We start from the raw sequence: 12,356 nt of genomic DNA on the forward strand, positions 1-12,356 counted from the left end.
GTTTTTTTTGTTGTTTTGTTTTTTTTTTGTCAAATTTTGGTTATTGTATATTTGAGCTAATTGTACATCAATGTTTATATCTGAGAGTTGTTTATTTTTGTAAACTTGTAAAAATGTTAAATTTCTAATAAAAATATCTATAAAAAAAAAATTCCAAAAAAAAAAAATATCATGTTGTTGCTGTACAGGACATTGTTGAGGTGACTCTTGGAGGAGTGTACAATTCTGGTCACCCTGCCATAGGAAGGATACTATTAAATTGGAACGGGTGTGGAACAGATTTAAGGATGTTACTAGGACTATAGGGTTTGTTTTAAGGGGTCGCTGGATAGGCTGGGAGCTTTTTGCCCTGCAACATAGGAGATTGAAGGGTGACCTTATAGAGGTTTATAAAATCATGAGGGACATAGTTCAGATAAGCAGCAAAGATCTTTTCCTTAGGGTAGGGAGTTCAAAATTAGAGGACATTACTTTTAATGTGAGAGGAGAAAACCTTTAAAGAGACAAGAATTATAGATCAAAGGATGATTCTAGTACATAAGGTAGTCTTAGATAACATGGTGACTGCTTTGGCTCTCTCCAAGAGCGATTCAGCTAATTCATTGCTTTGCCCTTTCCCTGTAGTTCTGCAAATTCTCGCTCTTCAAGTGTTTATCAATTCCCTTCAGAATGCCACTGTTGAATGTGTATCTACCATACTTTCAGGCAGTGCATTTCAGATCGTAACCTTTCACCAATTGAAAGGTCTTTCCTTAGAAGTCATTCCCGAGACATGAATATGGATTAAAGTCACAAGCACGATACTCTTGTCGATTCATTACTTTACTGCCTCAATTTTTTTGTCCTTTGTCTCTGGAAAAAAAACTACCGACTTCTCCAATTTATTACATAACTGAACTCTCTTTTCTGCTGACTGTCAAGTCTTCACATTCTCTTTCAAGGGTGGTCATATTTTAACATGATAATGCAATTGAGATGGGACTGAACTTTTATGAAGATACATTATTTTCTTACCTTTTCTACACCTCAATTTGCGTGAAAGCCAGTGCTTATTGTGACTGATTAACCAAATTCTCTGTCTACACTGAGATTCTCCAGCACCTTAGTTAATAGGGCCCACAACTGGGTCTGACCCATCTCCTGCATTTCAGCTCTCATCCTCTCTCTGCCCTCCCACAACAGTGATAAGCTCCTCCTTGTCATCACCTGTCATCCCACCAGCAACCACATCCAGAGAACCATTAGCCACCATTGCAAAATGTGCAGCGTCATTTGTGACTCCTCAGATACCAAAGCAGTCCATGTTCAAATCAGACAATATCCAGTCTTGGGGTAAAACATGACAAGCAACATGCACGCCACACAAATGCCAGGCAATGACGATTTCCAAGAAGAGTCAATCTAACCACTGCCCCTTGACATTCAATGATGTTACCTTCACTCAATCTCTCACTAACATTCTGGGGTTACCACTGACCAGAAACTCAACTGGACTTACATATAAACAAATTGGCTACAAAAGCAGGTCAGAGGCTAGGAATACTACAGCGAGTAATTCACTTGCTGACTCTTCAAAACCTGTTCATCAGTCAGGGGTGTGTTGGAATATTCCTCACTTACCTGGATGGGTGCAGCTCCAATACTCACGAAGCTTTACATCATCCAAGACAAAGATCGATTGGCATCACATCCACAAGCATTCACTCCCTCCACCACTGATGCTCAGTAGAGTGCACAATCTACAAGATGCACTGCAGAAATTCACCAAATATCCTTAGACAGCACCTTCCAAACCCACAACCACTTCCATCTAGAAGGACAAGGGCAGAAAATATATGGGAACACTACCACCTTCAAATTCCCTTCCAAGCCACTCACCATCCTGACTTGGAAATATACTGTTCCTTCACTATTGTTAGGTCAAAATCTTGGACTTCTCTCCCTAATGGCAGGTGGACTGCAACAGTTAAAGAAAGCAGCTCACCACCACCTTCTGAAGAGCAACTAGAGACTGGTAATAAGTGCTGGCCAGCCAGTAATACCCAGACCCCACAAGTGATTTGAAAAAAATTGAGGCCTATTACTATCATCCTTACTATCCTTGTTTTGTGTCATTTGTAAATTTTCTCTGTATGCCCAAGTACATCATTAACATATGTAGTGGTCAGACTCCACAGTATTCTATCCAAAATTCAGACAAATCACTTCTATAACTCCTCTGCTATAACACATTATTAAATGCCTTTTGGAAGTTTCTATACATCATATCAATTTTTTGAACTAAAAACAATAAAATCAAGTCAGTCAAGTGTCTTTGTCTTTAACAGTCCATACCAGCTTTCATTATTTAATCTACGTTTGAGTTGACAACTCTAATTTTACCAATGTGCATTTCACCAACAGTTAATTTCAGTTAAAACACATTTAATTTGATGTACATTGTCCAAGAATACAATACTTTATGATTCGAAGTAACTAGATCCAAATGTTAGTGGCAAATAGACTTCTGATTCCAAGTTGATAAATATTGGAACATGCACACTATACTTCCCCAAACTGCATTTCAAATCTTACAGGACTACACTAAAATAATTTAAATTAGAATAACTGATCTACCAATGAAGACTGACATTTTTTAGGGCAGACTGCAACCTAACATTGTTACTTAATTATATAGAGATCTTGCTGATGAATCAAGTTAGTTATTTCTCATATAGAAAAGAAGAAAACTAAAATATTCCAAAATCCACAAAACTTTCAGGAACTTTTCTCAAGATTTTAATAAGTCTCACAGACATTTAGTTAATTATTGAAAACAAAATGAATGTGTCGTTTTCCTTCCCCAGAAAATCATGACACCTTCACCATAATCTTCACTTGTACTTATCAGAGCAAAAGATAATGATATGTAATACAAATTGTTTACAACCTGTAGAAAGCCTCATGGACACAGAACAAAAGATGGCTGAGTAGAAAAGGTTGTAATTTAACAGAGGGGTGCAGGAGGAATCAAACTGTGAGCACAACTTGATAAGTGCAAATTACATCTGTAAACTGGAGATTAAACATGCCTTCTGACCAAACGTTACATAATAAATCGCATTTCTTCACAAATGAACAAACTTCACACAATATCAGATCTATGGAGAGTTATTATTTTAGACGCTACTCATCAGCCACACGATAATTGCATCAGAAGAATTTTTGTGGCCAAAATTACAAGAGATCAAGAGATTTTGGGTGTTAGATACAACCAGGAGTTTTGAAGCTGTTTTTGAACTTTTATAGTCACTTAATACAAGATGTAATTGAGATCGCTTCAGGCAATCAATTCATTAATTATAAATTCAATCAAGTAAAATGATACTGGGTTGTATAAACAGCATGTACATAAAGAGGGAGTCAGCACAGGAGAAAATCTAGTGCAGCAACAAAGAGGATTTGTCTTTAAATCCTCTGTCTATAAATCTACAGGTTTAAGGGGTCTGAAACATGGGATAGTAATTTCCCCTTTTTCAGTAGAAGTGATTTGTTGAGTGAGATTTATTACGCCCAGTCTGCCATGAAGCAAAGTGGCTTTCCTCACACAATCTTCTGTTCTTCATCTTTATATGCAACTGGAATTTTGAGGAGTTGTGCAGCTAGAGAAAAGCAAGTTCTGGGCAGTGCTGGAAAGGAAAGCAGCCCCATAGGAACCCGGAGGTATTGCTGGATGGGGCGAGAAGAGAAGCAGTCCTTTTTTTCAGTTGATTGCAAAGACGACCATTCCGCCAGACCCAGCCAACTCAGAAACAAATTGTAGACCAGGTCAGTGCTGTGTTCCAGGTGAGATGCCATGTTCAACAGTACAGGAGGTTGGTTAATAATTTTCTGTATCAGTAAGTGCCATCATCATCTCTGTGATACCTCAAATTCAGAGGGCCACCACTCACTTGAACTCTGCTGCTGGACACACATCTCATTAAGGCTCAAGGATACAACTCTCACGACAGTATGCATCATATCCACTCGATGGCTCTCTCACACTTCATTCGCCCAAACTACTGAGCCTTCTGCAGTTCCTACAAATTCACTGGGACCACCTCTTCTGCATCACTGCTAACCGCTCTTCCACTTCTTTCATCCTCAAACTATCCCTTTGTAGCATTGCAGGAAAAATCATCCCATCTCCCCAGACCAATGTCTCACAGCACCCCTATTGACTGACCTGTAGTTTACAGACACCTTGAACTAAATCTTTTGGACTCACTGTGGCCCAATCCCTAAACTACAAGGCCATGGATCCCCAGACTCTCTTCGGACCAAGCATCTGGCTACCCATGGCCAATTCAGTGGGGTGGAATAGAAAAGTCCCTTGACTGACTAGTGTCTGTCTCTACCTCTGTACTAAAAAAGACACAGAGGCTCTCTGCTTGTAAGCCAGTCCTGAAGTCATTGAATGTGTTCTAATAAAGCAATGTGCAGTAGAGAGTCTGGGAGTCTTCAAGTAAATGCAAAGTAAGTATTAAGAAAGCAACCTAAGTGACAAAAAAAATTTGTATGTATGTCCCTAAAAGCAATCTGGTAGGGTAAAAGCATTCAAATCGTAAGTATCCCTCTGTTTCAAAGTGAAGTGCTAAAGGCTTCAAGTTGTGAGAGAGTTGGTCTGAGAGCAGGCATAATGTTGTGGTGAGGCTGGTAATCTACTGATGCTAGCTTGCGTGGTCGAAGGATTGAGGAAAATGTTGGCTATGGAGCATTGCAGAGATGTTGTGAAGTAGTAGTAAACATCATGTTGTCCAGGACAAGTAGTCAGTGAGCTGCAGCCACCAGGGATCCACTCTGATTTAGACATGAGGAATCTCATTTCTCAGGGAAGGAGAGGACAACAGGAAATGTCTTTGAAACAAGACATGTTGGGCTTTACTGAGATGGAAATGCATGAAAGAAAGGCAATTGCCATTTAGAGTCATAGAGATGTACAGCATGGAAACAGACCCTTCGGTCCAACCTGTCCACGCCGACCAGATATCCCAAACCAATCTAGTCCCACCTGACAGCGCCCGGCCCATAATAGAGAAATTTTGAAATTGCCACTTAAAGCTCAAACAGAAAAATCAGAAATAATTTACTTGCATCAAGAATCCAATTATTTTCCATTCTCGCTGTACTTCTCACCTTTCTTGCCATTACACATGCCACACCGGGGGTGGGGGGGGGGGGGGGAATTCCAAGTATCAACTTTAATGTCAATATCAGCCAAGTATCAGTTAAGTTATATTTTTTCCAGCAAAGTAGTATCAGTTTCTGCAGTCTGAAACATGGAACAATACAATACAATACCACAACTCTATTACAATAACACAAACACCCTAGTTTATATTAACTTAAAACCAAAATTTGTCAGAGAATAAATTCAAAGTTTGTGAGAAGATTTGTAGCTTGGATGCTCGTTGTTGTGGTTCTGTTCGCTGAGCTGGGAATTTGTGTTGCAGACGTTTCGTCCCCTGTCTAGGTGACATCCTCAGTGCTTGGGAGCCTCCTGTGCAGCGCTTCTGTGATCTTTCCTCCGGCATTTGTAGTGGTTTGAATCTGCCGCTTCCGGTTGTCAGTTCCAGCTGTCCGCTGCCGTGGTCGGTATATCGGGTCCAGGTCGATGTGCTTCTTGATTGAATCTGTGGATGAGTGCCATGCCTCTAGGAATTCCCTGGCTGTTCTCTGTTTGGCTTGTCCTATAATAGTAGTGGTGTTGTCCCAGTCGAATTCATGTTGCTTGTCATCTGCGTGTGTGGCTACTAAGGATAGCTGGTCGTGTCGTTTCGTGGCTAGTTGGTGTTCATGGATGCAGAATGTTAGCTGTCTTCCTGTTTGTCCTATGTAGTGTTTTGTGCAGTCCTTGCATGGGATTTTGTACACGACATTAGTTTTGCTCATGCTGGGTATTGGGTCCTTCGTTCTGGTGAGTTGTCTGAGAGTAGCTGTTGGTTTGTGTGCTGTTATGAGTCCTAGTGGTCGCAGTAGTCTGGCTGTCAGTTCGGAAATGCTCTTGATGAGTTCAGGACTTGGTCTGTGTGTGTGGCTTTCCTGTATACCTTTGTGGTGAATTCTCCGTTCGGTGTTCTCTGTACCATCACGTCTAGGAATGGGAGTTGGTTGGCCTTTTCTTCCTCTCTAGTGAATCAGATTCCTGAGAGTGTGGCGTTGGTGATCCGGTGTGTGTTCTCTATTTCTGTGTTTTTAATGATTACAAAGGTGTCATCCACATATCTGACCCAGAGTTTGGATTGAATTTGCGGTAAGACTGTTTGTTCTAATCTTTGCATTACTGCTTCTGCTATGAGTCCAGAGATGGGTGAGCCCATGGGCGTGCCGTTGATTTGTTCATCTATTTGGTTGTTGAATGTGAAGTGTGTTGTGAGGCACAGGTCCAGCAGTTTGAGAATGCAGCAGGTTGTGGTTCAGCAGAACTACAGCAGAAACTGAAACACCTGATCAGCGGATCCAGACATTCTATACAATCAACACAGGAATTCTTGGACATCATCAGAAATATACACAGAGACAAGGAAGAAACCATGGTCTCATTCGACGTAACGGCACTGTTCATCTCTATCGACAAAACCCTAGCCAGAGAAACAATAGCCAACCTGCTGGACATACAAAACAGACAACAGGACATTGAACCTATCAACAAAGACGGCATACTCAAACCACTACAAATGCCGGAGGAAATCACAGAAGCGCTGCACAGGAGGCTCCCAAGCACTGAGGATGTCACCTAGACAGGGGACGAAACGTCTGCAACACAAATTCCCAGCTCGGCGAACAGAACCACAACAGAGAATAAATTGCTGAAAAAGTTTCCACTAAGATTTGAATCTGTGACATATTTAACACAGAAAACAAAACAAAGTGCACCACAAAGATATAATCAAAAACCATGCCACAAAGGAGGAAATGTTAACCACCTGAACAAAAAAAGGTTTAGGGTATATTTTGGCAAAACGAAAAGGGATGTCGATGGGCAGGGTGCCCGAGGAAGCAAAATACCATGAAAAGCAATCATAGACATGGATATAGGTTTGCTCGCTGAGCTGGAAGGTTTGTTTTCAGACGTCTGAAAACGAACCTTCCAGGTCAGCGAGCAAATCTACATCCAGAACCTCAACCTGAGCTACTAATCTTCTCAAATTCACTAGCAATCATCGTACTAGGTAACAAGAGACAATTGGTAGTGGTTTAACCCAAGAGTTACCACACCTCAGGCTAGGTCGAGAAGGCCTTCTTGGCAATCCCAGCTAGTATGGGAATTGAACCCATGGTGCTGACATCACTCTACATCGCAAATCAACCATCCACTCAGCTGGGCTAAATATCTCAATATCTGAGGATACCACTTTGTCATCTTTTAGCCTAAGCAATATATCTAAAATGTAGCTCTTGTTTAGAACACAGATCATGCTCTCAAATGTTACCCTTACTTGACTGTCTCAGATATTTATGAAGTCAAAAGTCAAGCTCACTTACGAGGCACTGAAAGAATTAGGGAAGATATCCACCAACTAACATTGATGTGTGAACAGTAAGCTTACATACAGGTTTTTGGATGCTAACTTTCTACAAAGAAAAAGAGTACAGTGACGGAATTTGTTTAATGTATTAAATATTTTCCTTGATCATCACAGCATGACTCAGCGCATCTTTGCGAACAAACTATTGCACCATTAGATCTTCCAAATGCCAGTTTGTCAGGAAATATATTAGAACATTCCAAACTAACACATGGAACGAGTCTAAAGGTCAGTATTGTACACTTCCATTTACCACAGAATCATTTCACCAGTCTAACAGGGCAGCACGGTGGCTCAGTGGTTAGCACTGCTGCCTCACACCGCCATGGACCCGGGTTCGATTCCAGCCTCAAGTGACTGTGTGGAGTTTGCATGTTCTCCCAGTGTCTGTGTGGGTTTTCTCCGCGTGCTCTGGTTTCCTCCCACAGTCCAAAGATGTGCAGGTCAGGTAAACTGGCTACGCTACATTGCCCACAGTGTTGGCTGCATTAGTCAGAGGGAAATGGGTCTGGGTGGGTTACTCTTCAGAGGGTCGGTGTGGACTTATTGCACCAAAGAGAGAATCTAATCCAATAAAAAAAACAAATTCTTAAAACTTTTATTCTTTATACCTATTCTTTGCACATGGAAGATATGCTTCTCAAATCAAAGTTATTGAAATTTAGCACATTTCAAATTCAAGAAAAGCATAATAACTTCATATGATAAACTATACAAGTAATTCTAACATACCAGCCTGAGGTAGTTCTGAAGTAGACAGACAGGGAGTAGAGAGGCATAAGCCATGCTGTCAAGACAGCCTTCCTGCAAACCTGTTGACAATAAGGTATTTAAAAACAAAAATATACCAAATATAACATATACATGCATGTTCACAAATTTCAAAGTTAAAATAAATGACAGTATTGATAACTAGTCAGATATTAATATTGAGAGAAGATTTATCAATGCTCACTCTCCAAGGGAAATTTTATCCGATAGTTACACAGCATAAATTGAGACTGCTCCATGAGAATTCTATCCAGAAGTTTAAAGTGCACAGAAAATGAATGAATGAATGAATGGACGGACAGACGAGGGTGATATAGAAAGTTTGTAATACTCTTAATATTACAAAATTAAAAAATCACACAACACCAGGTTATAGTCCAACAGGTTTAATTGGAAGCACTAACTTTCAGAGCAACGCTCCTTCATCAGGTGGTTGTGGAGTATAACCTGATGAAGGAGCGTCGCTCCGAAAACTAGTGCTTCCAATTAAACCTGTTGGACTATAACCTGGTGATGTGTGATTTTTAACTTTGTACACTCCAGTCCAACACCGGTATTTCCAAATCATGACTACTATTCATAAAATTGGCATTGATAACCCTTGTACATTGATTAAGATGAAGTAAATATTGACAAATAACATTAAGAAAATACCTTTTGCTGGTAATAGCTAACCATTGAAACTGCATCTTTATAAAATTTTCTGCAATGTTATAAATGAAATGCATTATCCTATTATAGATAACTTTCGAATAAGTGATGCTAATTGAATATGACAGGCCCAGGTTCAATTCCCACCTAATCCAGAACTATGTAAAAACATCTCTGAACAGGCCGATTTAAAAATATTATAGATCACCAAATTGATCTTTCTTTCACCTCAAAAAGCTATGCAAAGGGCATGGGAACCCCGCCATCACTATATGTAAACTGCATTGGTCAGACAAAAAACAAAGGATTAATTAACATTTGTTTTTAGGAAATCTCTAATATTAAGGAAAGAACCAAAAGTAGAATTTCTATTTGTTTTCACTGCACATCCCTGAAAATGTTATGTAATTTCGAAACTAAATACACAATGCAAATTGGTTTATGACTCCTTTCACCTTTGGAACCCGTTAACAAATGAAAATCTTCACACTTTCCAATGGCTAGAATGTACTTTAAAAAAAAGTCTCAAACCATTTTGTACTACCACCTTTGCACAAGAGTCTCCTGTTGTTCCAAGTCAGAGCTCAAATCTTACTTCTAATTTCTACCCTGACAATATGTTGAAGGATTACATCTGTATCCAGTCATGCTTACAATTCACTTAACTTTAAGCAAATGTTCACAAAGATACATACTGTAAAATAAACAAACAACCCTGAAAAAAAATGAAAAGTCAGCTCAGTGAATATATGCAAAGAGTTCTACAACAAAATGTTTGATCAAAATATGTAATACTGCATGCTCACATTGGTCATGACAGGCTGAAAAGCTATTCTGCACAATAATTTCTACGATTTAATCATATGCTTTTAATAATAAAACAGTGAAAATCTTGAAATGTAATAACTTAAATATGAAAAAGTCTAACCATTCAAGAATACTGTAACAAGGTTATTTTGGCTCCAATGCACCAGTGACCAAGGAGAGGACATCAAAAATTGTCCAGGTTTCCAAATTTCATCACCTGTGGGGGAAGACAGGAAAGAGATTTGAGTTGCACTGCAAAAATTCAGTAGCAAGTTTCCTCACTAGCTCCATATTATCCAACTGCAATGATACCTGACCATTTATAAGCAAAATTATGCATTGCACTTGGTTAGTAATAGCAATTACATTGCCAGAGGATTCTGACACATTGCACATTGGCAGCTAACTGCAAAATCGATCCTTTGTTTACTGTAAGAATGGAGATTACTGGATAAGTGCATCATCAGCTATGTGTATCATAGTCATCAGCTATGTGTATCATAGTCATCAGCTATGAGAAATCTAATTTCATGCTTACTCATCAATTCAGCAATGCAAGGCTAAAATTAGAGCTTAAACACACTTTCAAGCTGTTAACTATAGCTCATTTTGTATGGAGGTAAAATAGAAAGACTAATTTTTCTAAACTTTGTAGAGAGCTCTTTAAAGAAATACTTTCCCCCTTTGTATTGAAAGGCGTTTACATAAATTAGTATCCATTTTAGAATTGGGATTTCATATTACTGGATTTTAAAATTAGCCAGATGAATGTTGCTTACTTTTGAGAAGTTTTTTTTTTAAAAAAGTGACTTAATTCCTTATGCATCAACATTTAGATAACTCCCTGAAGTTGTTTGTCCTAAGGTGATTTTCAATCGGTAGAGTAAACATTGAAGACTATTAACTTGTTTTTGTTTGATGGATAATCAAGGAGACATTTTAAATTTAGGAAACTCAGATTTTAGGTTTTTAGGCAACTTGGAGATATGACAGCAGTCAGAACTTGCTTTATTCCGTTATTAAGTAGAAAAGTTTATGCTGTGGAATCTCCAGGCAAGGAAGTGTTTGGTTAGAAATCTGCAGGCTATTCACAGGGCAGAAACTGGAAAGAATCAGTTAAGTCAAACTTACTGTTTTATTTATAGGTATAATTCCTCCGCAATTGAATAACTAAAGTGATGGCCTTAGAAAATAGGTCAAAATTGTCTTGCTGTATTTTGAGATTTTCCTACCCGTAGTCTACATCTATATAGCCTGGCTTCTTATATTATTGTCTTCAGTAAGTAAACAACATTTGAAAAAATCTGCAGCCTGTGACTTGGTTTCACTGAATGGCCACAAAGTTAAAACATTTTTTAAAATATGAGCTTTCAAGCCACGTTTTGTTCTTGGATTTGACTTAATTAGAGCATCAGCTTGGTGGGGGGTAACAACTTTGAATATTTATTACTTTTATTACATTAAAATTAATCTATTTATAGACACAACAGAACAGGCATCATTAATGATACAAAGTAGGGAGCATGTTACGGAGGCTCTTTTGACATTGATCTCCTAAAGTTCAATTTGTATGGTAGAAGGGCTATAACTCAGAATGGAACCCACACAATGTTTGTTACAGTTGAGAATGTAAAATTCTAAGAGAAAATGTGATTAAAACAATAGTGCAAAGGATTACAACGCTAACTGCAGGCTGGGAGTATAAAACTGCTGTCATACATTAGACCCAGAATGCATTAAAGAGATAGGCATGATGTAAAGACGACAAGGATGGACAAAACAGTGGTGGCACAGTGGCTAGCACTGCTGCCTTACAGCACCAGGGTCCCAGGTTCGATTATAGCTTCGGGCGACTGTCTGTGTGGAGTTTGCACATTCTCTCCGTGTCTGCGTGGGTTTCCGCTGGGTGCTCCTGATTCCTCCCACAGTCCCAAGATATGCAGGTTAGGTGAATTGGCCAAGCTAAATTGCCCATAGTGTTAGCTGCATTAGTCAGAGGGAGATGAGTCTGGATGGGTTACTCTTTGGAGGATCGGTGTGGACTGGTTCGGCCAAAGGGCCTGTTTCGAATCTAATCTAATCTAATCTAATAGAAGACATTAAAATCTTGTTTCATTTTATCACAAATTTTGAAAGTGAATATTATTAAGGAAGAACAACTTGCAGTTATGAAGCAGCTCTAATGCAGTAAAACATTACAAGGTTTGTTAGAGGTTACACAACAGGTGTGCCAAACAATATTTAACACAATGGTTAAGCAGATACATCAGCAGAAAATGACAAAAACCTTGGCAAACGAAGGATATGTTAAGGAATATTAAGGTTGAGACTCTGAAGGGAGATTACAGAGTTAGGTAGAAATTTAAAAAGGAGGTCCTCAAGGGTAGTAATAGCTGGATTACTCCCAGTGCTACGAGCTAGTGAGGGCAGGAACAGGAGGATAGAGCAGATGAATGCATGGCTGAGGAGCTGGTGTATGGGAGAAGCATTCACATTTTTGGATCATTGGAATCTCTTTTGGGGTAGAAGTGACCTGTACAAGGAGGACAGATTGCACCTAAATTGGAAGGGGACTAA

General features: G+C 39.2%; 1 protein-coding gene across 7 annotated transcripts in view; it reads right to left on the reverse strand.

The window, feature by feature from the left end:
• cttnbp2 (cortactin binding protein 2) overlaps nt 1-12,356 on the reverse strand; it is a 157,886-nt gene that overhangs the window by 40,544 nt on the left and 104,986 nt on the right. For all 7 annotated transcript variants that reach the window (XM_043709595.1, XM_043709596.1, XM_043709594.1 and 4 more), the window contains 2 exons: nt 9,901-9,996; nt 8,283-8,362 (listed from right to left, as the gene is read on the reverse strand). In XM_043709595.1, coding sequence (XP_043565530.1) covers nt 8,283-8,362; nt 9,901-9,996 — 176 coding nt within the window. The remainder of the gene's footprint in view (nt 1-8,282; nt 8,363-9,900; nt 9,997-12,356) is intronic.

The sequence above is a fragment of the Chiloscyllium plagiosum genome, chromosome 19, assembly GCF_004010195.1.
Source record: "Chiloscyllium plagiosum isolate BGI_BamShark_2017 chromosome 19, ASM401019v2, whole genome shotgun sequence".
NCBI classification, from domain to species: Eukaryota; Metazoa; Chordata; class Chondrichthyes; order Orectolobiformes; family Hemiscylliidae; genus Chiloscyllium; species Chiloscyllium plagiosum.